The sequence below is a fragment of the Ciconia boyciana genome, chromosome 18, assembly GCF_034638445.1.
Source record: "Ciconia boyciana chromosome 18, ASM3463844v1, whole genome shotgun sequence".
In the NCBI taxonomy this organism is placed as follows: Eukaryota; Metazoa; Chordata; class Aves; order Ciconiiformes; family Ciconiidae; genus Ciconia; species Ciconia boyciana.
The window spans coordinates 6,427,417-6,451,492 of record NC_132951.1 but is presented as its reverse complement, the minus strand read 5'-3'; the positions used below and the strand labels follow the sequence as shown (position 1 = coordinate 6,451,492).

Genomic DNA, 24,076 nt, shown 5'->3' with positions numbered 1-24,076 from the left:
AGCGGGACGTGGCTCCTCCACGCCCGGCTGGTGCCAAACCCCCGCGCGGCCGGAGTCCCCGCCGCCGGGCCGTGCTGCTGGGGTCCCCCGGCTGCGGAGAGCCGGGGCTCGCCCCTCCACAGGCACCTGCCGCAGCACACGCCCCCCGCCGCGGGCTGCGGCCGGGGGCTGAGCTCAGCCCGCTGGGCTAAGGCGGGCTCCGGCCGGGCCCTCTTGCTTGGGGAGCCCTCGGAACGGCCTCCCCGGGGCCCGCAGGGGCAGCGCCGCCGCCCGCCTCCGCCCCGCCCCGCCCCGCCGCGGCCCGGCCCCCGCCCCTCCCCCGGCCTGCGCGGCGCCCGCCGCTCCGCCGCCGCCGCCGCCGCCGCCTCCCCGCGCTGCTCGGGGCGCCGCGGCCCTTCCCCGCGCCGGGCCGCAGGGCGCGGCCTACCCGGCGGCCCGGCCTGAGGCGCAGCCCCGCGGCGGGGCGGGGGCGGCGGCGCCCCGAGCATCCCGCAGGTGAGAGGGGGCCGCGGGCTGGGGGCGGCGGCGGGGCCGGGGGGCGGTTGGGCCTCGGGCCGGGGCCCGTCGCGGCCGCTCCGCCTCGGCCGCGGTGTTGTGGGGAGGGCGGCCGCGCCGCGCAGGGCCGGGGATGATGCAGCAGCAGCAGCGGCCGGGGGGCTCCGGGCCGGGCCCCCCGAGGTCCCCGGGCAGCGGGGCGGCCCTGCAGCCCCCAGGGCCTGGCGCCTTCCCCGGGGCGACAGCGGCCTCTGCGACCCTCGGAGTGGGACCCTGCGGGGCGGCCGGTGGCTCGTCCTGCCCGAATCCAGCGGTGTGCAGGGATGTTGACATTCACCTTCACTCACGCTCAGCACCCGTAGCGTCTGTTAGGAGAGGGTTTGTATTCTGGGGGTCTGCTGCGCTTGAGGAGCGATGTAGCAGGGTGAGGGGGGAGTTCCCGAAAGTGTGTTTTTCTTAAAAGCTAAATCTCTAGGTGCACCGTCGTATTGTGACCTCCAGTAATAAATCTGTGTTAAAACCTGGTCTCCTTTGCCTGTTCTACATAAAATGCCTGGCTTTCCAATACGTGACACAGTGCAAACGTTCAGCTAAGAGTCAGAAGCGCCTGGTTTCTGGTTCTCCCTTGTCAGTAGGGCAGTTCAGTAAATATTTCTTTTTTCAGTATCTCGAGTATAAAATGTCACGAAGAACAACCACAGATATTCCTTTATCTTGGTAGGTTATGCAAGATGAGCGAGCAGACCTAGTAGTTGTTTTGTGGATGAACAGTGCTAGGATTTCTTTTCTTTGTACAAACAGTTACTCCGCAGACCGTGAATCTGCATGTTTCTGAAACTGACAGCTGGCTCTAGCTTTGGTACAAAACCAGACAGTTGTTTTAAGCAAAAAAAAACCCAAAACCCCGAGAAATGTGTTACTGTAGAAGGCAGCGACACTGGGTTTGGCAGCAATTTAAGCAACTGAAAGTAGGTTGCAGTTACCGTGGAATTGTTCTGACATGTTCGTGTACTGTTCTTCCACAGCGGTGCTTGAGAAAGACAGGCTGAAGGACTTGTTTTAAGGTAACTACTTTTCCATCATACACAGTACATTTTGACAAGCACGGTTAAGCTTTCTGGCAGTGCTTTTATTAAAATTCCTAGTTTCCTGAGCAGCATTAGAGAGCTGTGTGCGCCGGCTAAAGCTCTTAGGGCAGAGTCGTGGGAAGGGAGGGATTGAATACTTCCTTCTGAACAGTTATGACTCGAACCTTTTCTGATGCGTTCAGGCAGGGCTGAGAGGCGAAAATTAGGTTCTCCCTGTTTTGTTCAAAAAGGGAAGCCCTAGGTGAGAAGATCAGCATCCCAGTGCTGGAAAGTTTAAAGGCATGGTTTTAATTTTGAGTAGAGGGGTGGTCCCACAGAACGCGCTAAAACAGTCCACACCCACAAGACAGTACTTAACATAGCGTGCCCCAAAACCGGTTCCCAGTTAGTTGAAGCTGGTGAAGATGAAGGGGTCTGGAGTTAATTTTAAAACAATATTCTGTTTATTAGGTTTTCTGGGAAACCTTTTCTGGGAAAGGGTTGAGAAATCAAGGAAGGGGAACTAGCAAACATGGCATTGATACCTTTTTTTTTTTTAATTGGACCAGCTGATGCATTTGGGAAAAGGGGTTGGTTTTGATGAAGGGACTTGGAGCCTGAAAGTGTCCCAGTTTTATGTGTTAGTCAAAGATACTGCGCTCTTGTCACTTGTCTTTTAAATCAACATATGTTACATGATACTATTGCTTCTCTGTGAAGCTGCATGAAATTGCTCAGTTGTTTGTTAAGCATCTCTTCACAGGTTACTGAGATCCTGGTTACAACCACTGTTGTGTTTTCTGGCAGGCAAATATGATTTCTTCCCCCTCCAGTTGTGCTTTGCTCCTGCAGTTCAGTTTATTCTGTTCTAAAGAGTGCTGGAAAAACATTGTTATAAAATTATCCTTGAGGTTTGTCTCCTGCCAAGGCAAGGTGCTAGGCAAGCTTTTCAGCTCCCAAGATAAGTGTTGCTGATATGGCTTATTCATTTATCTTTTTTTTTTTTTTTCCTCCCCACTGTCAGTGATTCAGACCAGGTAACACTGGGAATTCAAATGTCCTCAAAATGTGAAAACAACAGAGTGTAGCAACCATGCTGCTGGAGTCATTAATGTCAAGTTCATCAGATTTTTCTACTTCTTTTTTGTAGTGATATGGGCTTTTCATATCTGCTTTGTTTCCAGCCAATAGTAATATTTTGGATCCTGGTCTATGTTGTTAATATCACTTGTCTTCTTTTTTTTTTAACAGCCACAAGTGAGGTTACTTAAACTATGCTTAAGAAACACAAACTCTTTTAATCTCCTTTTTTATAGCTGCATGTTACCGAGACATGTTTAAAGTCTTTTACATACCCATGGACCACCATGAAAGTGTTTATTGTGCTCATAAGCATGCAGCTGTGAAATCCACTGTACTTGCAGTGCTTGGATGTACGAGCCGGGTGGAACAGTGTGTTGTTGCATTTTGTACAGTCTTTGAGAGTTATGTGGCTCACATTGTTAAAAATCTATCTATGAAATGGTAAATTCCTCAGAGACTGAAGACTGGTTATCTGTGTTACAGATCATTTAAGTCTAATTCCCTCTTGCCCAGCTTCATTTACAACAGTAATCATATTTTTAATGTTTGATAAAGTAGTATAATAACTAAATGTTAGATTCAGATCAGCACAGTATGGGTAGCATGAAGCCCCTAGACACCATAGGCTAAACACTCGTGTCTTGGGCTGCAGCGCCCTTTCACTTTTAATCCAAGTTTCATGCAAACAAGCTAATTAGATTTATATCTTTTCATGCTGCGTGTTTGTATTTGGCAAGAGGAAGTCAGTTCAGATCACCACAGTTGTTTTCCCACCCTACCTGCTGAGCTAGCAGGCAACACCCAGTTTCTAGGGGGGAAAGCGTAGCTTATCAGTCTAGTCAGGTTCAGGGAGTACAGAGTATTCATGGTATACAAGACCAGTTAAGTTATGTATGTAAAGCATATATGAGTTAATGGGAGTTTTTATTTATTGCTATAGGACTCTGCATCATTCAGAGATGCTACGTGATCCAGACAGCCTGGGAGTTTAAAATTAAGAAGAGGGTGGTCAGTGGGTCACTGTACTGCTGTTTTTATGTTGAGGCTACAGCAAATCCATTCCTACACCTGAAACTGAAACTGAGCACCTCCCTACATTTCTGAACGCACATTCCTCATTGTACAGATTATTAGCCTTATTCATGTGTTTCCTTCTCCTCCCTGTTGCCTTGCTCGCTTGCCTACAATACCACAGCGCAGCCACTCAACGACAGCTGAGAACTGTGCTAGCTAATATGACTGACTCCAGATTTAGATTTTTGCTCTCTGAACCTTAAAGATGGGTATCGTAATCTCTAATATACCAAACATGCTAATTTACCTTCTTACAGTCTGTGAGAGCAAATCTGACATGTAACTGAAAGGAACTATCCTTTCTTGTCCTAGGAAAACACCCCCCCACAGGTGAGCGGTGGTGAAAATGGGGGATACAAGAGACATCTGTCCTCACCTGGATTCCATAGGAGAGGTGACCAGGGATGATCTGCTGCTCAAATCCAAGGTACAGGGTTTCCTGGTTGTCAGTCCTTTCCCTTTTAGCTATTGTGCATGGGTTTGCGTATTTGCTTTTTGAAGAAAATGCTGCCTATCTGCATAGAGGAGAGGCAGAAACTGTTCTTCCAATGCTGATGTACCCTGCACAGATCCCATAAAGTAAGCCTTTGTCGACCCCATCTGATGTATTTCTCACTGTCATTTTATCCTGCTCAAATGTGTCACTTAGCTAAAACGCTGCAAAGCATTTATTTAATTGGAAGTATGATATTAAGAAATGAAATACTGTGAACTGCAGGTTGGCGAGGCCTGTCTTATAGAGAAGTTTCCCACTCTTGAAGGACTAGGTTACTTAAAAACCAAACAAGCAAACAAACCTTCTTTTATCATGAATATGCAGGGAACTTGCCAGTCTTGTGGAGCTGTGGGACCAAATCTCTGGGCTTGTCTTCAGGTAAAAACGGTTTGCTATTTGTGTGCATGATATGGTGGGACTTCTCTTTAATATAATTTTTAAAAAAATTATTGTACTGAAAAAAAAAAAAAGAGTGGGAAGTGAAGAGGGGGTTCACAGTAGAACTATCACCTTTTTTTGATGGATTCCAAGGAAGAGACTCCCTAGACTAAAGGCTAACACCGTCAGAATATGCCAAGATGTAGCAGTTCAGTCGTCGTAGGTGATTGCCCCCTGGTAGTCCCAATAGGAATGAATAAAATGCCCAGCATTGACTGTTGGCTGGGTCCTGCCTCTGCTGGCAACTGGGAAGGGAGGCTGTAAGTGTGAGACCTCAGAAGACGTTGCTCAGGGCAGCGAGGCGGAAAGGAATGACAAGGGGCATGCGGGCGGGCAGGGGCAGTTTATTTTTACACTGGAATGCCCAGACGTTTGAGACTGCTCAAATGAGCTGCCCACTGGAGCAATTGCCTTGGAATGGAGCCTTTACATGGGTGCAAACCTGCTTCCAGGTTTTCTTTCTTAAACAATTCCAATTTTCCATCTTATTCTGGGCCCTGAATAAGAAGCAGGTTAGAAAACTGGCAAGATCAATTCTGAAGTTGCAGCTGCTGGTGGGACTGGAGTTGCAGACTATTTTGTTGAAGGGTCTAATTTGTTGTGCCCATTGTACTTTTGCTCTTTTCTCTTAATAGATTGGTTGTCCTTATGTTGGTTGTGGGGAGTCCTTTGCTGACCACAGCACACTTCATGCACAGGTGAGCTTTTCTCTGTTGTTCATCTTAAGACAGAGAGAGTTGGATTTTTCCCATTACTAATCCTCCTCTACCCTATTCTGGTAGTCCAGTGCTTTGGCTTGAGCCAGCTGTCAAATGAGATTCATTATTTCACCTTTTAATTTTTAGGCCAAAAAGCACAACCTGACGGTGAATCTGACCACTTTCCGTGTCTGGTGTTACGCTTGTGAAAAGGAGGTGTTCTTGGACCAGCGGCTGGCAACGCACACGCAGTCACCGCCAGTGAAGTTCACTGAACCGGTGGGTCTGTGTCACAACGTGGCAGGGTTGAGCACTTGGCAGGGTTTTTGTTTACCTGTTGCAAAATTAGCCAAGAGGTTTCTGCTGTTGTCCAGGCTTTTGTTGTGATGGGAACTGTTTCACTGAAAGTGGCTACCTGTAGCCAGAGGACCAATAACCTTGCCTTATAGGATCTCCCAGCAAGAAGACTTCCAGATGACTTGAATATCCATTTTGACTTTATTTTTAACCTTTCCTCTTCCATGGGGCATCTGTTTCTGGGAGGAACCACAACAGCTGTCACATCTTCATTTTCAGTGTATGGCCCATTGAAATTTGAGCTGCCAGACCAGAAACACATGTACTTGTGACACTGCTGCATATTCCTGATGCCTCTCTTACCATGTGCACTGGAAGCAGTAATGGTACTATTTCCACTCCCTCCTTGCATTAATGAGAAAGGTAGACAGTGCAACTGGTTCTTCTCTCTCCAGTGCGCTTTTTTTAAAGGCTGGCTCGATTTGTGTGTAAGATAATATCTCTCACAACATGTCTTTTAAAGCAGGCCTCTCACTGATGCTTATTTATCTGTCTTTAATCTAGGATTCTCCATTGCCTGCTCACCCTTTGAAAGCTGTTCCAATTGCAGTGGCTGATGAAGGCGAATCTGAATCAGAGGATGATGATTTGAAACCAAGAGGTAACTCTGCATCAAGTTGATGAAAGGGCTGTGAGGGTAACTCTGCAATCTGTAGGACCTGCACTGAGAGGTTCCTAGGAGCAGAGCGTGGAGACTGCCTAGAAAGGGCTGAATTCCCTCTCCTTTGGGGAGGAATGTAGAAAGCAGTACGTCTGGAAAGTGTTTCATGCCTCTCTTGTTTGTGCTTTAGGCCTTACTGGAATGAAAAATCTTGGGAACTCCTGCTACATGAATGCAGCACTTCAGGCTCTCTCTAACTGGTAGGCATTAGGGCCTTTCAGTAGAGTCTTTACTAGACTTCACTAAATATCAAAAGTGGCACTGCTGATCTGACATCTTCATGAGTCTTGCAAAGAGAAATCAGCCACGCTAGCTGCAGAAAAATTTAGTGTTTGTTTAGGGCAACAGAAGTTTTACAGTAGCAAACTGAGCGAATAGCCAGCTCGTGGCTACATACAAGACTCATGTTTAGATAAGTGCTGGAAGTAAAACTTCGTCATTTCTGTTGCTACAGAAATGTTTTTATCGCATGTCACATCTCTTTATTCTCCCCAGTGATATCATTCTAACAACCCATATCCTAAAATATTCTGTAGCCATCCTGCTGAGAACTAATTCCAGGATCTCTTCTCTATACTGGGAACAGATTCAGATCAGCCTTTTTCATTTGTTTCAAGTTAGGAAACAAGTCTGCAGCCGGAATCACTTCTTCCCTCAATTTAAAAACCAGTATCTTAAGCATGCTTTCGAAAAGGCATGCATTTAAGTTTTGATAAACCCTTAAATAGAAGCGGAGGAGAAATTTCTGTGCACTGAATTCTTCCCTTTTTTTCTTGTAGCCCACCTCTCACACAGTTTTTTCTGGAATGTGGTGGACTGGTCCGTACAGATAAGAAACCAGCACTGTGCAAAAGTTACCAGAAGTTGGTGTCTGAGGTTTGGCATAAGAAACGGTGAGTGGTCACTCCCTAATCTAATCTGGACAGGTTTCATAGTTATGTTAGTTCTGAAGTCTGGCATCAGCAATGAGGAACTTCGATCTTCAGGGATAAGTGCATTGTCTAAGGCAGTCAGTTCAAACCCTTTGTAGATGGGTATGTGAGGATCCCCCCATATCTAGGAGATCTCATATCCTGCTACTGGTGATAAAATGGGTATATTTATGTCAGTGAAAAGAATACATGCTTAATGTTGTAACTTTAGAAAGGAAGAGATTTTTTTAATATAAATAGCTTCCCTGTCGGCAATGAAGAAAAAATGATGGAGTAAGGGAATACTGTTGGCCATTTCTGAGTATTTTGCATGAACTAACCAGCACTGAATTGCACTGCTCTTGATTAGCAGAGGGATTGATGATTTGGATGGAAAAAGTGATACAGAGATTTTTACTGAAAAGAGTGGAAAATGCAGGTGACGTTTTGGGAAATGTTCACTATTGGTTCAAATTCTAGACCAGTTCAAAGGACAGTGTAAAATAATGCAGCTCTGTTTAAATCTGAAGATGTCTGCACTGTGCAATCAATTGAAAAATGGCATTGCATGCCTTTCAATTTAAATGGCATTGCATGTTTGTTTCACGTTAGTTGTTAACAAGGGGATAAGTAAGATATAGAGCAAAAGTGAACTGTGTCTTTCTGGAAGAGGAGGCTGTCGACTTTGAAGCAATATAATGCCATTTTAATATTGATTTTCATTTACCTCATTTACTGGGTGGCCAGCCCACTCAGATTTTGAGACAGACATGGTGCTGCAAAATCAAACCAAGTAACTAATTGCAAAACCCTGCTCTGGAAAGAATCACTTGAGACAATTCAAAGTGTGGACAGAGCTTTAAGTTAAATGTGCTCTAGGGAAGATTCTCTCTGGAAGGATAGACTGAAATGACTGTGAGATGTTTTCTGTCTCTTAATTTGTATGTCATCCAGCTGGTAGAGAAATATATGCCCAGGCTTTGCAGGTGCATGTTTATATTTGTCCTCTTTAACTAGTTACCACACCCTGTTCTACGGCTTATTAGATAAACTGGCTCCAGGCCTCATAAGCAAACTAACTTTTTTTTTTTCCCTCCATATCTAAACAGCCCGAGTTATGTTGTTCCAAGCAGCCTATCCCATGGAATTAAACTCGTCAATCCCATGTTCCGAGGCTATGCACAGCAGGTGGGGCCTCAAAAAAAAACATGCCATTATTCCAAAGATGGTGGGATTTTTCTTCCTGCAGCAGTGGTGCTTGTGTTCAGAAGGAAGAGCTTGAACTCAGGGGTCGTGCCCATTTTGTGTCAGTATTAGTGATCTGATAGAGCACTTGGGTGGGATTTAGGAGACCTGGGTTCTGTTCCAGGCTCTGCCTCTGGGTTGCTGGTACCAATCAGTGCATTTTCCTGTGTCAGCTTTCTCACCTCTGAAATTATGATGGTCACCTCCTTTATAAAGCACTTTGAGATCTACTGATACATGCTGTATGAGAGTTAGGTGTTAATTTATTCACGTCAGAGCTGAGAAACCTGGATAAACCTGTACTAAAAAGTTAAAGATATGACTGTTCTATATTCTTTTTCTGGGGAATTACAGCAAACTAAATCTTATTTAAAGATAGTATCCTTTTTTTTCTTTGAAGTTTTTATCAGCGTCTCTCTTGTGTTTATTCTTTAGAACAAAATGTAAACATCAAACTATGATTAGAAAATTTACAAGAGAAGTGACAGTACATCTAAACTGTGATACTGACAGGAAATCTAAACAGAGGATACAAATAATGATTAATGAAAGAACTTCTGTATTTATCTTTGATGTGATGTACGTTGGATTGGAAGACTCAGCTGTAAAGAGATAAATTTGAAAGGAAGACAGGGCAGGCTAAAAGCCAAACTTCCATAAAATAACAGAAACATCATAATTAACTTTCTGGAGTTGTCAAAATACCAAGTCGCTTTCCAGCAGGTCCTTTGAAGCCAATGTATCAGCTCTTTTACCATGTATTATGAATGTAGGAGCTTGCACCTAGACTGTATAGTCTTTGGTTTCTGGTTTCATTCCCTATTTATTAAAGATTTTAATCTGCCTTCTCTAAGAGAGGGATTGCCATGAGCAGAAGTCAGTGTTCATGAAATTTGTTTTGTGGGTAAGAGTCTATTCTCTACGGCCTGCTGTCTTCATTAGGCTTCTCCTCGTCTCTCGCCTCTTACTAGTGGTAAACCCCTGATAAATAAGCTCATGCTTTGCATGCTACGGCTGCTGTCTGGCTCTTCAGTGTCTTTCAGCTGAAGATGTTCAGATAAAAATTGGGCCTTTTATCATTTAGGCGTTAAAAACATTTATGTAGCAGACAGGTTTCTTGGTACGTCGCCACGGTCCTCTCTCTGCTTTAGTAGGGTCTCCTTGTGTTGCAGAGGTCGCTAACCTTTGTGGGCAGCATTGAAAGAGGCTGTGAATGGAGCCATCTCTTCTTTGCCCCTCTCATTTGCCCCATTTCTGGATGGATACTAACATGGAATTACTTGTGGTTTTCAGGACACTCAGGAGTTCCTGCGGTGCCTGATGGATCAGCTTCACGAAGAACTGAAGGAACCAATTGTTGCAGAGACAAGGGATTTGGATACCAGTGACCAGGACGACAAGCGAGAGGGTGACCGAAGTCCTTCGGAGGATGAGTTCCTCTCCTGTGACTCAAGCAGTGACAGGGGTGAAGGAGATGGTCAAAGTCGGACCACAGGGGGCATGGGCAGCAGCTCCCTGGCAGAGACAGAGTTGTTGATCCAGGATGAAGCAGGGAGAGGGATCTCCGAGAAAGAGAGGATGAAGGACAGAAAGTTTTCCTGTGGCCATCGGCGCAGCAACTCGGAGCAGGTGGATGAGGATGCAGATGTTGACACTACTATGATGCCAGTTGATGGTAGAGCCTCACCTGAGATGCTGCCAGCTCCCCGTCCTGCCAGCCCATGTAGGACACCAGGTATAAACCTCTTCCAGTCGTGTTATTTGTGAGAAGACATGTTACCATCCTATGCAGGGACAGTGTTATAGTGCAGTGGCAAACAACACATAATGTGACTGTTCCTTCTATGGGTTTCAAAAGGTTTTGCATCCAAGACTTTCTTCAGCGTCCCTGGCAGTAGTTCTGTCTTTGTGCACAATTGCTTCTGTAAGAAAACGTAATGTGTGAGCCAGAGAGGTGCTTAGCCAGGCTAAAGTGCTACAGAACTGAGCAAAAACTACATCCTGAAGGCAGTGATAGCTGCCTCTGCCAAACCTACAAATGCTGTATTTATGCCTTTTCTTAATTTAAGAAAAAGGTTTTATATGTGTACATTGCTTTATCTGATAGGCTGGCCTGGGGAAATATTAGCTGTGGAAAAGGCTTGGAAGAAGGTATTTGTTAATGTTGGACTGTGGGCTTTGCAGAGAGAAAAGGGAGATGCACAGTTTGTGCCTTTCTGTGTCTGAGGGAAAAGAGCAGCAGTTAAGACGTAGGTGTGGAGTCACCTCAAACTGAACATATCCGATCTTTCAACACTTCTTTATATAAGAGTCTTACTCTGCCAACTGGCACTGAAGGCAGCAATGCTGTTTATGTGGATTAGGGATACAGGAGCAAGCTGTAAAACCTAATTAGTCATAAGTGTGAAAAAATGGCGGGTTGTTGGGTTTTTTTTTATATATATATATATAATTATTAGTTGTTCAGTATAGCTCTGTATGCACTCTTATCCATGCATTGAGGAAGCTCTGTCTGCCAACCTCTGCAAGCAGGAGAGTTAACAGACACTGAACTGTGTGTATTGGGAAAGATGCTGTGCTGGAAGGCAGAGCTGGGCTGACGCTGACTGCAGTAGGGTTGCCTTTCGTAACTGGGGTTTTCAGACCAGTGCTCTCCTCCCTCCCCATTTTCCCAAACAGAACCTGACAATGATGCCTACGTGCGCTGCTCCTCACGCCCCTGCAGTCCAGTCCATCATGAAATGCACTCCAAGCTCTCTAGCAGTCCGCCTCGCTCCAGTCCTGCCAGGCTTGGACCTTCCTACGTACTCAAAAAAGGTAGGGCAAAGAGTGGATGCTGGGAGGCAAAGGGGGGAGCGTGTAGAGGAGGAGGGGTTAATTTACAGAAGAGAGAAGGAATCCGACATGATTCTTGATTAACAGTCATAAGAAGTGCTGATTCCCCTAGACATCAGTGCTTTCTAAAATAGTACTAGGTAAAGACTACAGTAAACCTGCAGCTAAAGTCAAGCTCTGGGCACAACAGATGTTATAGTATGCTCTTATATTGGAGCCTGAAACAATTTCCATGTCTGCATCTGCATGCTGTGTTTGTTATTCATAAAATGGCTATGAAGTCCCAGGCACAAGCTCTGTCCCTTTAGGGGAGTGTGGGGATGTGTAAACATTTGTCTGCCAGACTTGAATTTCATAGCACGTGGGCCAAAGAACTGTAAGACGATGTTACCGAGAGAGAGCTTCCTGCCTCTTAGACATCTTGGGCTCACAATAATAGAATTAAGGCTGCAGATGTCAATCCAGCGCTGGGAGCATTGTTAGGCTTCAGAGTGGAGCCTGGCTTCTGTTGTTATCAAACTGGTCTCTTCATCCCAAGCAAATGGCAAATCGAAATCCCTCAGCATTGCATAGTCTGCAAACACAACGGCATGTGCTTATAGCACTGTCCCTACAGCTGTTCAGTAATGGCATTCTTTCCTCAACTGTGTCCCAGCCCCTTGGCTGAGGTCAGCACAGCCACAGATGTTCTGGCCGGATAAAAAGCACTCTGTCTCCATGCACGTGTGCGTGGGGAAGAGGGTTTGTTATGAAACAAAACTGTGTGTTTGGCCAGTCCCTGCTGTGGAGAGTCCTCTCCAGTGCAAGACACCTGGGGAACACGTGGTAAATGTCAGAGGGGAAAAAAAAAGGACAAAGTACAGAGGCAGGTGAGGGGGGAGAGGAAGTAAAGCGTAAAGCTTAGAGCAAAATGCTGCAAGACCTCAGAAAAGCAGGGACTCTCTGTGGCAGGGCCAGGCTTCTAAACCTCCAGTAAGAGGATGGAAACAGGATTTCCAGTAAGACAATTTCTGCCTGCTGAGAGCTGGCACATTTCTGTTGGTTCAGTTGGCTACCTCCCCCTTCCTTGTACCACGCGACGCAGCAGCGTTCTTCATGTCAGTTTACAACGGGCTCCACTGTCTCACTGGCATGCAAGGGGTGTCTGAACATGCAGGACAGCACTTGTCCCGTGTTCTTGTGTGGCTGCATGACCCTACTGAGACAGGAGACTGGGAAGGAGCTGCTACATGATGGAGCTTCCTTGTCTGTGTTTCAGCCCAGATGCAGGCTTCTGGGAAAAAGAAGAAAGAACTTCGTTATCGCAGTGTGATTTCTGACATCTTCGATGGCTCCATTCTCAGCCTGGTGCAGTGCCTCACCTGCGACAGAGTGAGTCGTCTGGTGGCTGTCAGTCAAAGAGCACAGTCTTCCAGCTTGTAGATCTCTCCTTAGGAAATGGTGCTCCCATTTCCAAACGCCGTGGGATGCAGTAGGCCTGCTAAAATTATGATAGGTGGATGGTGGGGGAGGTGTGAGAAACCTGCCATGCCAGGAAGTCGTATGTCTCTGTAGGGGTCTGTTTGCTTATCTGTGTTACTGAGTTGGCCTAGCAATATCACATTCACATTAGAAAACTGATTCCAGTGCTACAAAAACCATGACAAAAGTCATCCTGCTGACAGCAGTGAAGAATAATTAGCCAGAGTGAGTTGCTCTTACTGCCAGCTCAGGTTTCTAGCCTAGACAAAATCCAAGCAGTGATAAAAGGTGATGAAGGTCAGGTCCCAGCTCCATTACACCCACAGGAAACTCAGACCTCTTCCTCTTGGATATTTCCAGGTTTCTACGACAGTGGAGACATTCCAGGACCTGTCCCTCCCAATCCCAGGGAAGGAGGACTTGGCCAAGCTGCACTCTGCCATCTACCAAAACGTGCCAGCTAAGACAGGGGCATGTGGGGACAACTATGCCTCACAAGGCTGGATTGCTTTCATCATGGAGTATATCCGGAGGTGTGTTCCCTATGCAGGACCTCTTTTTTCTGGGGTTTGCCCTGCAGTGCTGGAAGGCAGCTATCCCTAACCTGTGGTGTTTACAGCAGAATGTCAATTGTACCCATTCCTTGGATGACAAGTACCTCACAGGTCTTTGAGCCTTTTAATGTAAACCAGCTGCTACTGTTCCTCTGGTTCTGTCATACACCTTGAGATCTCTTCTGCAGCTGATAATCCCTCACTTACTTCTGCCTTTAGCTCAGTCTTGCCCTCCGGAGCAAATTAATTCCTGGTGTAGTTTTCCAAATCATTTCCAGTTTGAGCAATCCCAGTAGGAACATCAGCTGAGAGAAATCATGCTTTCCCTGCTCGTCTGGGATGTGTGATGAGCTTAGGACCTACAGCTAGAAGGAAACCCATCATCCATTTGGGGTTTTGTATGCCAAAACGTCCACCTATTTGATGTATAATTCTTTCTCTTAATCCCCTCTCTTCTGCAGATTTGTGGTGTCCTGTATTCCTAGCTGGTTTTGGGGTCCTGTTGTGACGCTGGAGGATTGCCTTGCTGCCTTTTTTGCAGCAGATGAGTTGAAGGGTGAGTTTTCTTCAGTGGGGTCTGACAGCACAAAAGAAGGAAAACGGCATGGAGGAGTGTTTCACATGCATTTTGGAGGCGGATTAAATCTCCTGGAAATCCTGCCTCAGTATGTCACTCAGAGACTGGCAGTACCAAAAGTTGGCAGTTCCGCATCTCTGAGCAGAAGCGAGTTTTCCCACCTGCTCAGGGGTGCTGCTTTTTCATTCTGAATCTGGGTGAGAGTGTCTTCAGCGAGGAGCAGACGTGGCTGTTGGTTGTTTGTGAGTGCTGTGGCTCCTTCGCCTTCTTAGTTTCTTTGCTTTCTCCATCCACTCCATAAGCTCTAGAGGACTTAAACAGTTTGCTGTATTCACTTGTGTTGGTGGGCAGTTGTATACTTTTCTGCTAGTTGATGGCATTCTTTTTTGCCTACACTTATTGAAAGAAGCGCTGGTTTTGATCTCTTCTCACCCTGGCTTCCCCAAGAGGTCACTTAACTTGGTTTCTCTGCACTGGATGGAAATGTAGCCATACCAGTGTTGCGTGCTCTGAGTAACTGCATAATGGCTTTCTTCTCTTCGTCCACAGGGGACAACATGTACAGTTGTGAACGGTGTAAAAAGTAAGTTTGCATTATCTGTGTTGTGTTGTATTTCTGGAACTTTATTTCTCTGTACTGCTGTCAAACGTTTTGCTATGGCCTCTGCCTGGACATTTCTTCTGCTGAGTGGCATGTAAAATGTACTTTGCCTTAAGTTAGAGTTCTGGTCTTGAGAGGTCACTGATCTCAGATAGATAGGAAAAGTGCTGGCTTTGCAGGGAAGAGAAAGGAAGAAGGATATGAACAGGGATGTAGCTTGGCAGCAATGGAGCTATTGTATTAGAAAGAAGAGGCATGACAGACTGCTGATGCCATGCTTCATTTGGGAAGGATGCTGCAAAGAGCCTGAATTTGTTGCTGCTGGAATTCAGGATTTGTCTTGAATTTCAAAGTGAGCAAGACCCAGCCAGAGCAAGACCCAGTCTTGCCTTTTGGCATCCCTTTGCTTTAGAGATTTCTCACAGCTAGTTTCTTTTTCTTCCTCAGACTACGGAATGGAGTAAAGTACTGCAAAGTCCTCCGGCTACCAGAGGTGAGTAAAAAAAAGCACCTTGTTTCCTAGTTTTCTTTCAGCAGCCACTGAGGAGGTAAGGAGGTTAGAGGTAGAACAGAAATAGCAGTTTGTTATGGTGGCAAAGTCCTCTATCTAGACCAGAAGAGACTTCCCCATTCTAAGCTGATGAGCCAGCAGGATTCATGGCTAACAGGCAAAGAAGTCTTGCAAAGATCAGATGCACGGAGATGTGCTGTTGGATCAGAATACCCATGGCAAAACTGCGCTTTGGTGTTCTCTGTCTTTGGTCTTTTAGATTCTTTGCATCCACTTGAAACGGTTCCGGCATGAGGTGATGTATTCCTTCAAGATCAACAGTCATGTCTCCTTCCCCTTGGAAGGGCTGGATCTGCGACCTTTCCTAGCCAAGGAGTGTGTCTCCCAGATCACCACCTACGATCTCCTGTCGGTCATCTGTCACCATGGCACAGCAGGCAGTAAGTCCTTCTTCTGTGAGTACAGGCAGAGGTGAACAGGAACGAGATGAGCACGAGCAAGGCAGAAGCGTGTTCCAAGACCAGCCAACACCTCTTCTGGGGTGGAGTGCAGTGTAAGACCTGCCCCCTCCATTCCCAGGCTCGCTCAGCCTCTGCCCTTTGAGAAGTGAACCGAGCAGCTTCTGACAGATCCCCTGCAGCTATTTCAGCCTCACCACTGGGCTGGCTCAAACCCTTTCCTGATATTCAGTCTCACTGAGAGGCCCTTTCCAAGAAAGGCAAATCAGGGTGACAGTGCCAGGCTCCCCAAAGCTTGCCTGAACAGGAATTATGCCTCTTTTTTGGCTCTCTCCCCATTCTCTGCCAGCAGCTAATCCTGTTTGTGCTGCTGACGTTATCCCAGGCCTGACTTCTGTCTGCACTCTGAATCCCAGCAGTGTCGTGTGTTCTCTGTTACAGGTGGGCATTACATAGCGTACTGCCAGAACGTGATCAATGGCCAGTGGTACGAGTTTGATGACCAGTATGTCACTGAAGTCCATGAGACCGTGGTACAGAATGCAGAAGCCTATGTCTTGTTCTACAGGTGAGCAGTGCCCTGGATGCAGCAGTCCCTTGCTGGTTGCAGAATACCTAGAAATGTGTTTGGAAAACTAAGTTTTCAGGAAGCGTGTATTTTCTCTTCCTTTCCCTACTTAAGGAAAAGCAGTGAAGAGGCTGTGCGAGAGCGTCAGAAAGTTGTGTCCCTTGCCAGCATGAAGGAGCACAGTTTACTGCAGTTCTACATCTCTCGAGAGTGGCTCAATAAATTCAACACCTTTGCTGAGCCTGGTCCCATCACCAATCACACCTTTCTGTGCTCGCATGGAGGTAAGGCAGCGCTGCTGGACCTGGGAATAGCAACTCTCGGCTATACCTTTATGCTTCAGAAAAAAATCTCTAGCTGTAGTCCTGATACAGTGTATGGTGTGGTAGGAGCCGCTCCTTTGGCAGAAACTCCAGCCCGCTCAGGGAGAGATGAGACAATTACCCCATTGTCCTGCTGATCAGAGGCCCGGAGGGATGTGTAGTGCTGGGAAACAACAGTTTTTAGTTTTCCGTTTGTTTTTAAAAACAAACCTGTAGAAAGCAGATAAAGCAGCATTTATCTGTGTTACCCTGTCAGCAAGGTTGGCCTTCAGTGTTTGTATGGAGAATGGAGCACGCACTACTGAAGAGAGCCGATACCACGTTTTACTGTTCTGCTTCTTCATCTGTCATGCTGGGGAGCTCTCGTGTTCATAAATCACCAACTGGAAATGAAGCACTTGATTAGACATTGAGGCCATGAATTGAGAAACCTCCACAATTAATGAACTGACTGCCTTCCATTAGCAGAGGAAGCAGATTCGGGCATCGGGGAGTTTTCAGCAAGGAAGATCTGCCTCTTGTTATTTGTGTCTTTGCCCAGCAATAACGAGTTCCCTGGTTAACTCCCCCTCTTGCCTTTCCTCCACAGGGATCCCTCCTAATAAGTACCACTACATCGATGACCTGGTTGTGATTCTGCCCCAGAACGTGTGGGAGTATCTCTACAACAGGTGAATATGGCCACTTCATTCTTCCTGCCAATGAGCGTTGGTTTTTGTTTCCCACCTTGGGCAGTGACCAAGACATAATCCCTTCCCAGGGCACCTTAAAGGCATGCAGTACGTGGTGTGGACTGGCAAAGATTTGTATCTGGTAGAGCCTCCTCACCTAAAGCAAAATGAGCTGTATCAATGCATTGTCCCAGAGCAATGTTGTGACCCTCACTGTGTTGAGGAAGGGCCGTACTCTCCATTCAGAAAACAGCTGCAGTTGCACCTCCTTCATCAGTCTCTGGAGTATAAAAATCCATCTCTGTAGGATTCAGGGCTGGGAAGCACTTCCATTCTCCTGCAGCTCTCCATTCCCCTCCCTCTCTTCCTGTGCTCAGGTTCGGGGGTGGCCCTGCTGTGAACCATCTGTACGTGTGCTCGATTTGCCAAGTGGAGATTGAAGCACTTGCCAAACGCAGGAGAATTGAGATCGACACCTTCATCAAGGTTTGTATGGGAAGCATCTGGAAGCAACGGCAAAGGGCAGAGGTGGGAAATGGAGACCCGTCACAGGCAGCGGAAAACTCTTGCCCCTGTTTTCCAGAACATGATCTACAGCATGGCCAGGAGATTGACCTTGGGGTTCCCCAGTGCGAATGGCATGGGGAGGGGCAGCTGGAACACGATAATGCTGTGCGTGGCTGCATGCAGACACGAAGTTTGAAACCACCCTAGTCTCCTGCCTGCTCTAGTGAGCAGGAAGAGGTTGTGAGGAAGGTGGTGGAATTACATGGGGGTCTTCTGAAGAACGGCAGGGCTGCCTTACAGTTAACGGAACTAAGTCCTTCCTGCATGTCTCTGTTCTCTGCTCTCCCAGCTGAACAAGGCTTTCCAGGCAGAGGAGTCTCCAAGCGTCATCTACTGTATCAGCATGCAGTGGTTCCGTGAGTGGGAAGCCTTTGTCAAGGGGAAGGATAACGGTAAGAAGCCAGAGACCTCTGGAGTCTCTCGGGGGTGAGAGGTAGAATGGAAACAAGTCTGTTTGCTGGGTGCACCTCCTCAGTGAGCACCGCACCGGACTGGCATGACTTGAGGCTGAACGAAGTTCAGACACCAGCCACTCAGACTGCCTGCAGGTCCCCAAGGGCAGGACAGAAATAACAAGAGAACTAGCTCGGGAAATAAGCTGAATCTGGTGGCAGCGTGGAAAGCAGAATGGTTTTTGACATGTTTGTTCTCCTACAGAGCCTCCTGGACCAATTGACAACAGCAAGATTGCACTCACAAAAGCAGGTGGCCACGTGCAAGTTAAGCAGGGTAAGGCTTGTGCTTGCTGTCTTGTGGTGTTCCTAGAAGGTGAAGGAGAATGTTCCGCTGGATCTAGCTGTCCACAGTGGAGCGGTCACAGAGCAAGATGGTGTTGCAGAGGATGTCAGTTCTCTGCACATCCCTGTGCTGACTGCCCTGAGTGAGCCATCTCAGTCCTCCACTGGCAGCTCCTGCATGACCAGCTTGCTGATGTGACTCGCTATAGTGATGCCTGCAGCCCCCCATCTCCTGCTGTTGCTGTTCCCCAGGCCCCTTCCACCACTTGCCTTTGCCCAGCGTTGTAGCTTTGATCTTGTCTCGCTCCTGACTTGTCTTTACTCAGCATCTGCTGTGGTCCAGATTGTGAAATAACATTGCTTGTGCTGTCCTCGCTGGGCTCTCCTGCCAAGCAGATGAAGATTGCATTTGTATCTTGGTTATCTCTCAAAGCAACCCCTTCTGCTTTCCTCCTCTGTAACCTTTATGGCAAAGTTCTCTGCTTTCCCTGCTTTGCGCTTTGACCACCTGAAGTTGTCCCTCCTAGGACAGCTTGGAGGAGCATTTTCAGTCTCTCCCAGGCAGCATTTTCAGTCTCTCCCAACTGCCTGGCATCGGTGCACGTTTGTAGGTCCCCTGGGCTCTCAGAGCTCATTCACCGCTGTGCGTGAGAGGGGGGCAGGCAGGCCCTGGTATCATGGGCTCTTGCTGCTCAGTGCCTCTCAGGGCGAGGAAGAAGTGACCCCATGGCGGTCGCCTACCCTGCAGTGGAGCCCCGGTGGCTTCCAGCAGCAGCAGGTGGCACTGCGGGGTGGCACGGCTGCTGGGGGCCGCCGTGGCTACAGCGGTGCCGTGCGGAGCTGCCAGCGGGGCGGGGGCCTGGGTGGGTCTGTGCGGCCGTAGGAACCACTCGTGCCTCGTTTTTCCTGGGGGTGGGCCTGTGCGGAGGGAGGTGGTTGGAGAGGACATCCTCGTGTCGTGGTGCACCAACCTTTCCCTCCAACGGCCGCACAGGCCAAGGGCCTACCGGCTGCACGTCTGACTCCTGCTGCTGTCCCTTTCAGGTGCTGACTATGGGCAGATTTCTGAGGAGACATGGATTTATTTAAGCACGCTGTACGGAGGGGGCCCAGAGATTGCCATCAGACAAAACGTGGCCCAGGTCCAAGAACTGGAAAACCTGCACGGGGAGCAGAAGATTGAAGCAGAGACGCGGGCTGTGTGATCTGTGCGGGACGGGGCAGGGAAGGTACGGCACAGATACGTCCGTGTAGGGGTGGAAGGCTGGGGAATCCTGAGGAGTCAAACCTCTTCCTTTGTCTGGTACTCGAAGGTGCGTGCAGCTCCCACCACCGCTTCTGGGGAAAGCAGGTTTCCTCCGCCGTCCTTTCACGTGGCTTTGAACATAGGGGTGGTGCTGGGCAAGACTGGGAGAAAATCAGCTTCTCTGTAATCCATCTCTGGATAAAGCTGTGGTACGAGACTGCAGCCAAACGTCACTAGGATGTGTTTTGACCTGGGCCCTCTCCCTTTTGTTTGCTTACAAGAAACCAGTGCTCCCAGCTTGCCCCCAGTGAACTGAGTCTCTGTTCCTTTGCAGGTTTTGCTTTTGGCACTTTTAAACTCACATGTATAAAGATAATGAAACATTATTTATGTTTCCGGGGGAGGGGGGGGAAGTGTTGCAACTAGAGAAACCTGTTATTTGAAGCTGACTAAAGCCACAAGGTCTCCCAGTAGTTTTGTGCTGGTGGTGCACAGCTGTCAAACTTCCTAGTTTTGCTCTTTATCCAATTCTTGCAAATTCAGTTGCAATCACTTAGGAAATTTTGAAAGAGGCCGTTTCTTTCTCCCCTAGCCCCTAAAGCCACACCTTCATGGTCCTGCAGAATTTTTTTCTCCTTGTATCTGATTTCATGTGTTCAGCACGTTTTCAGAGAACAAAGCTGGAAGAGGAGTCCTCCTTCCCAACGGCTTCCCACTGTACTCTTCCCGCTAAAGCTCCTGGCAGCTTTGTAGCTATGGGATGCAGCCTTCCAGGTGTTTAGCTCCCGGGGTGCCACACGAGCAGCTTAAACTCAGAGCTGTTAATGGGCAGGCTTCGCTGGAGCGGGTCGCAGGACAGCTCTGAGGCCGACTTTAGGAGTCCTGGTTCATAACCCTGCGCTCAGACTGCCCCTGCTGTAAGCCTAGGTCTGTCCCCACATCTGTCACGAGAAGCAAAGGGTGCGTGAAGGATGAGGAGCAGCCCGTTGGTTTGCACAGAGCCTAGTCAGATGGGTCACCCTTGGACGGGGCATAATTCAGCGCTGGGGAAGGGGCCTGGCTGCGCAGGCCCCAGGCTGTTGAAGCAGCTCTTTAGGAATGAGCTGCTTTCTGCAAACAAGCCCCCACCGGTGTGCTGAGGTCATTCCAGCTTCTCAACAGACATCATTTGTGTGCACAGTGGCTCATTTAATGAACAGAAATAACTTGCTCCCCAATCTACTGCTGCTAACGCAGCCACAGAGCGTCCAATAGCAGGCAGAGGAGAGCAGAATGAGGACAAAAAAGGCTAAACACTACTTTTCGCAGCAGGGCTGTTCTTAAAAATTCTTCATTCATCTCGTAAGCCAGAAGGGCAATAGTGAAATCCTTGCAAGCGTTTGAGTGCGACGTAAGGGAAGCGGAGCACGGCAGAGGCGGCCTCTCACAGGCTGAGGAACCAAACTGTGTTCACGGTGCTGGAACCTGAATGATTCCACAGCATCAAGCCTGGCCTTGGTGGTCCCAGGCTCAGCGTGGGGCTGGGACCTCCTGAGCCCCTCCTGGAAGAGAGGGAGGGAGGCAGGGGGGAGGCAAAGGCTGCTCTTTGACTTAGAGATGACTTGGAGTGGGAGAGGGTGTAGGAGAGGAGAATTTGGAAAGAAAAATGTGGCCTTCAGATTTGTTTTGTTTTTTTTTTTTTAGACCAAATGTTTGCTGCAAGCAGCAACTTCTTCTTTAAAAAAGTGTCTGTAAATGGTTCAGCATGTGAATTTTACTATCCTGTTTATTGGATGCTTGTATATACCCAGCCAGGCCCGAGGGGAGGTCAGAGAATGAGCCACTGTTGGGATTTCTCATTGTTTTAAGCCGTCTTTGTTAGCCACTGCAGCCGCCTTCCAATCTGCTGCAGAGCCTGTAGGGCTGCATGTCTGTGTCGTCTGTGCCGTTCAGAGGATGCTGTACAGATTGTAATAACACTCCTGTGCTTAAGTGTTATACTTTGTGCTGAAAATGTGTTACAATAAATACATGTGCATTCAACAAGTCGCATGACTTGCTGCCTGCCGTGCGGGGCCAGAGGGTCTGACAGCGTCCAGGCAGCTTATGGTGTTAATGGAGAAAAAAAAAAATTTAAAAATTTAAAAAAAAATTCCAAACTTCCTGCTGCTGAGAGGCCTCGCAGTAACGGATCCTTCTGAGCAGCAGCGAGTCCACTAAATGATAGCGTGCCCATCAGAGGAGGGCGCCTGCTCCTTTCAGTCTCTGCTTACAAAGACTTCCTCTGCGTGTTTCATTCCCAGCCGAGTTTCTCTCGCGTGCTCTTCATGACTGTCAGGGCTATGAAGGGAACTGGCAAGGGAAGTAGCTGAAGTTTCATTGAGCTGTTCTAGGTTTCTAGAAGGGAGCCTGTGCAGTTTTCTGTCAGTCTGTTTGGTGGCTAAAGATGTCATTACTGATATAATCCACGTCCCTGGTAACACGTGCGAGCAGCTTTGCTACCGAGGCCCCAGGAAACGCTGTGCTCCTGCCAGCACGTTCTACCCCTGTGAGTTGCTAAACCAGGCGGGTGATGGGAACAGTTCTCTGCCAGAGCAGTGAATGACACCATGGTAGCTGAAGCCTGAAATATCTGAAGAAATAGAGCTCGCGTTGGGTTAATAAGAACGCGCAGCTTGTTCTTTAGCAACTTGGAGTCAACCGCCAAAACTTGCATCTCGCAAACAAACCCCGTCACCTCAGCAACTGCGGAACAGCTCGTAACATTCCAGGAGACATTAACGAACACCCTCCCCTAGGGAGGGGATTATTCAGTGTCTAGACAAACAGCTCTAGCCCTGCTCTGGCAAAACCATAATTGTACTTTTTGCTACCCTCTGTCCGTTAAAACACTCAAAGCTTCGTTCTGCAGCTATATTTCATTTGCAGTCTGGCTGCAGCCTTGCTTTTCTCCGACTCCCGCAGTCGGCAGCTACGGTATTTCTGAGCACGCATCTCAAAGGCGGCTAGCTTTGGGACCCGCAAGCTACGTTTCACGGCTGAACTCTTATCGGTTCTTTTTGCCAATCACTTCATTTTCCCCTTATTTTATCAGGTCCCTTGCTAATGATTGCAAAAAAGGAGAGATGAAAGAACTATTCATGCATTGGACTGATGGAGCTAACCTCAGTATTTAGATTATCTGCTCCCTCCCCCCAGTCTTCTGGGAGTACTGGGGAGTCCAGTTTACAGGAGCCGCTGCTCTTCCCTTGGCTCCCCGCACGCCCAGACTGCGGCCTGGGGAGCAGACAGACCAGCTCTCACCTTGTGGTGCATGCAGCACGCCTCAGCCCACGCACAGGGGAATTTGCTCTTCCTGCGGTGGTGCGGGGCCCAGGGACGCACACGTTCCCCGCAGCTTTACGAGCACTCGCTCACGAGGCCGCAGCCTTGCTCTGTAGCCCACTGGTGCCGGTGGCTCATCTCCACCCCCCTGAATGGCCAAAGTACACAGCATCCCGTACACTCGGACATGTTCAGCGTCACAGCCGGCATATGTAAAGCTAATTTTATTTTCTTCCCAGTTATTGCTCAGCTTGGCTTCAGCTTCCAGCCCTCACTCACTCATTTGCTTGTGCTGTTTCTATTTAAAGTTAGCAATGCTAATACTGCTTAAGATAAATCAAAGTTAGAGCCAGACGGACACCCCCTCCTATTCACTGTTGCCCAAAAATGTGAAGACTAGCAGACTGTTTCATAAACAGTACTGATTTGTCCTGAATTGACTGGGCTGTTAATTAGTGCTGGCAAAGAACAACTGAAATTCTATTTAAAAAAAAAAAAAAAGCAATCTGATCTTAGGAAAAAACCCCGCTATATAGCCGCTTCAAATGAAATTATCAGCCAGGTGTCACCTACTATGAGCTGCACAACCGCAAATCCTCATGGCTCCTAGATGAGGCTATTTGCTAGGAACTGGACTAAGAGGCGATGGAGAAGCTGTCCAGAAGCTAGCCGGGGTTTTCGTCTCAGCTCGAGACACACACACACTATTCACCAACCCTGCGCATTAAAATGGAACTGTAAATATCCTTACAGAAAGGCATCTGGCTTTCAGATTATCCAGTGAAGGGGAACGTTACTGTCTTTATCCACCTGCAGGTTCACGCACGCGTGGATGTGCACGCATGCACAAATGCGTTACTTGCTAGGCTTGCAACAGGTTTAGTTCCCAAGTATACACAATCGGTACCAAAAACATCTGCCAAGACTTGCAGTTAAACCGAAGCATTCACTACGGGCATTACAAGGTACAGCGTGCTGTTAGAGGACATATTTTCCCCAAGCTTCCAGTTCTCGTGGCCTCCTACTGAAGTGGGAAAAAGCAAGAACCACCCGTCGTTCCCGAGCACACCAACAGCCCCACCAGAAGAGCGCATTTCTCTTTTTCCTCAGGTGACCAAATAAAAGAAAACCCTTAACCA

At 47.8% G+C, this 24,076-nt stretch overlaps 1 protein-coding gene across 2 annotated transcripts; it reads left to right on the top strand.

Moving 5' to 3' along the window:
- Window positions 1–338: 338 nt before the first annotated feature.
- Window positions 339–21,921, top strand: USP20 (ubiquitin specific peptidase 20). Of its 2 annotated transcripts, XM_072883438.1 has the most exons (25): window positions 339–495; window positions 1,521–1,559; window positions 4,032–4,146; window positions 4,540–4,593; window positions 5,289–5,351; window positions 5,499–5,630; window positions 6,213–6,309; window positions 6,500–6,569; window positions 7,149–7,262; window positions 8,390–8,468; window positions 9,819–10,260; window positions 11,205–11,342; window positions 12,619–12,731; window positions 13,182–13,354; window positions 13,837–13,931; window positions 14,502–14,535; window positions 15,001–15,046; window positions 15,324–15,504; window positions 15,964–16,090; window positions 16,205–16,374; window positions 17,003–17,084; window positions 17,462–17,570; window positions 17,941–18,043; window positions 18,309–18,380; window positions 19,433–21,921. In XM_072883438.1, exons 3-25 carry the CDS (start codon window positions 4,066–4,068, stop codon window positions 19,591–19,593), a joined length of 2,736 nt encoding a protein of 911 aa, XP_072739539.1. In that variant the 5' UTR covers window positions 339–495; window positions 1,521–1,559; window positions 4,032–4,065; the 3' UTR covers window positions 19,594–21,921. The 2 variants fall into 2 exon arrangements, with proteins under 2 accessions (XP_072739539.1, XP_072739540.1); XM_072883439.1 differs by lacking the exon at window positions 1,521–1,559 and having other exon boundaries at window positions 340–495.
- The last annotated feature ends 2,155 nt before the right edge of the window (window positions 21,922–24,076 follow it).

What these genes read in the sequence shown, in the direction of transcription:
- USP20 (XM_072883438.1), top strand. Translation starts at nt 4,066, where the DNA reads ATGGGGGATACAAGAGACATCTGTCCTCACCTGGATTCCATAGGAGAG. An exon ending in TCCGAGGCTATGCACAGCAG is followed by an intron (nt 8,469 to 9,818) that starts GTGGGGCCTCAA and finishes TGTGGTTTTCAG; the next exon opens with GACACTCAGGAGTTCCTGCG. An exon ending in ATCATGGAGTATATCCGGAG is followed by an intron (nt 13,355 to 13,836) that starts GTGTGTTCCCTA and finishes TCTCTTCTGCAG; the next exon opens with ATTTGTGGTGTCCTGTATTC.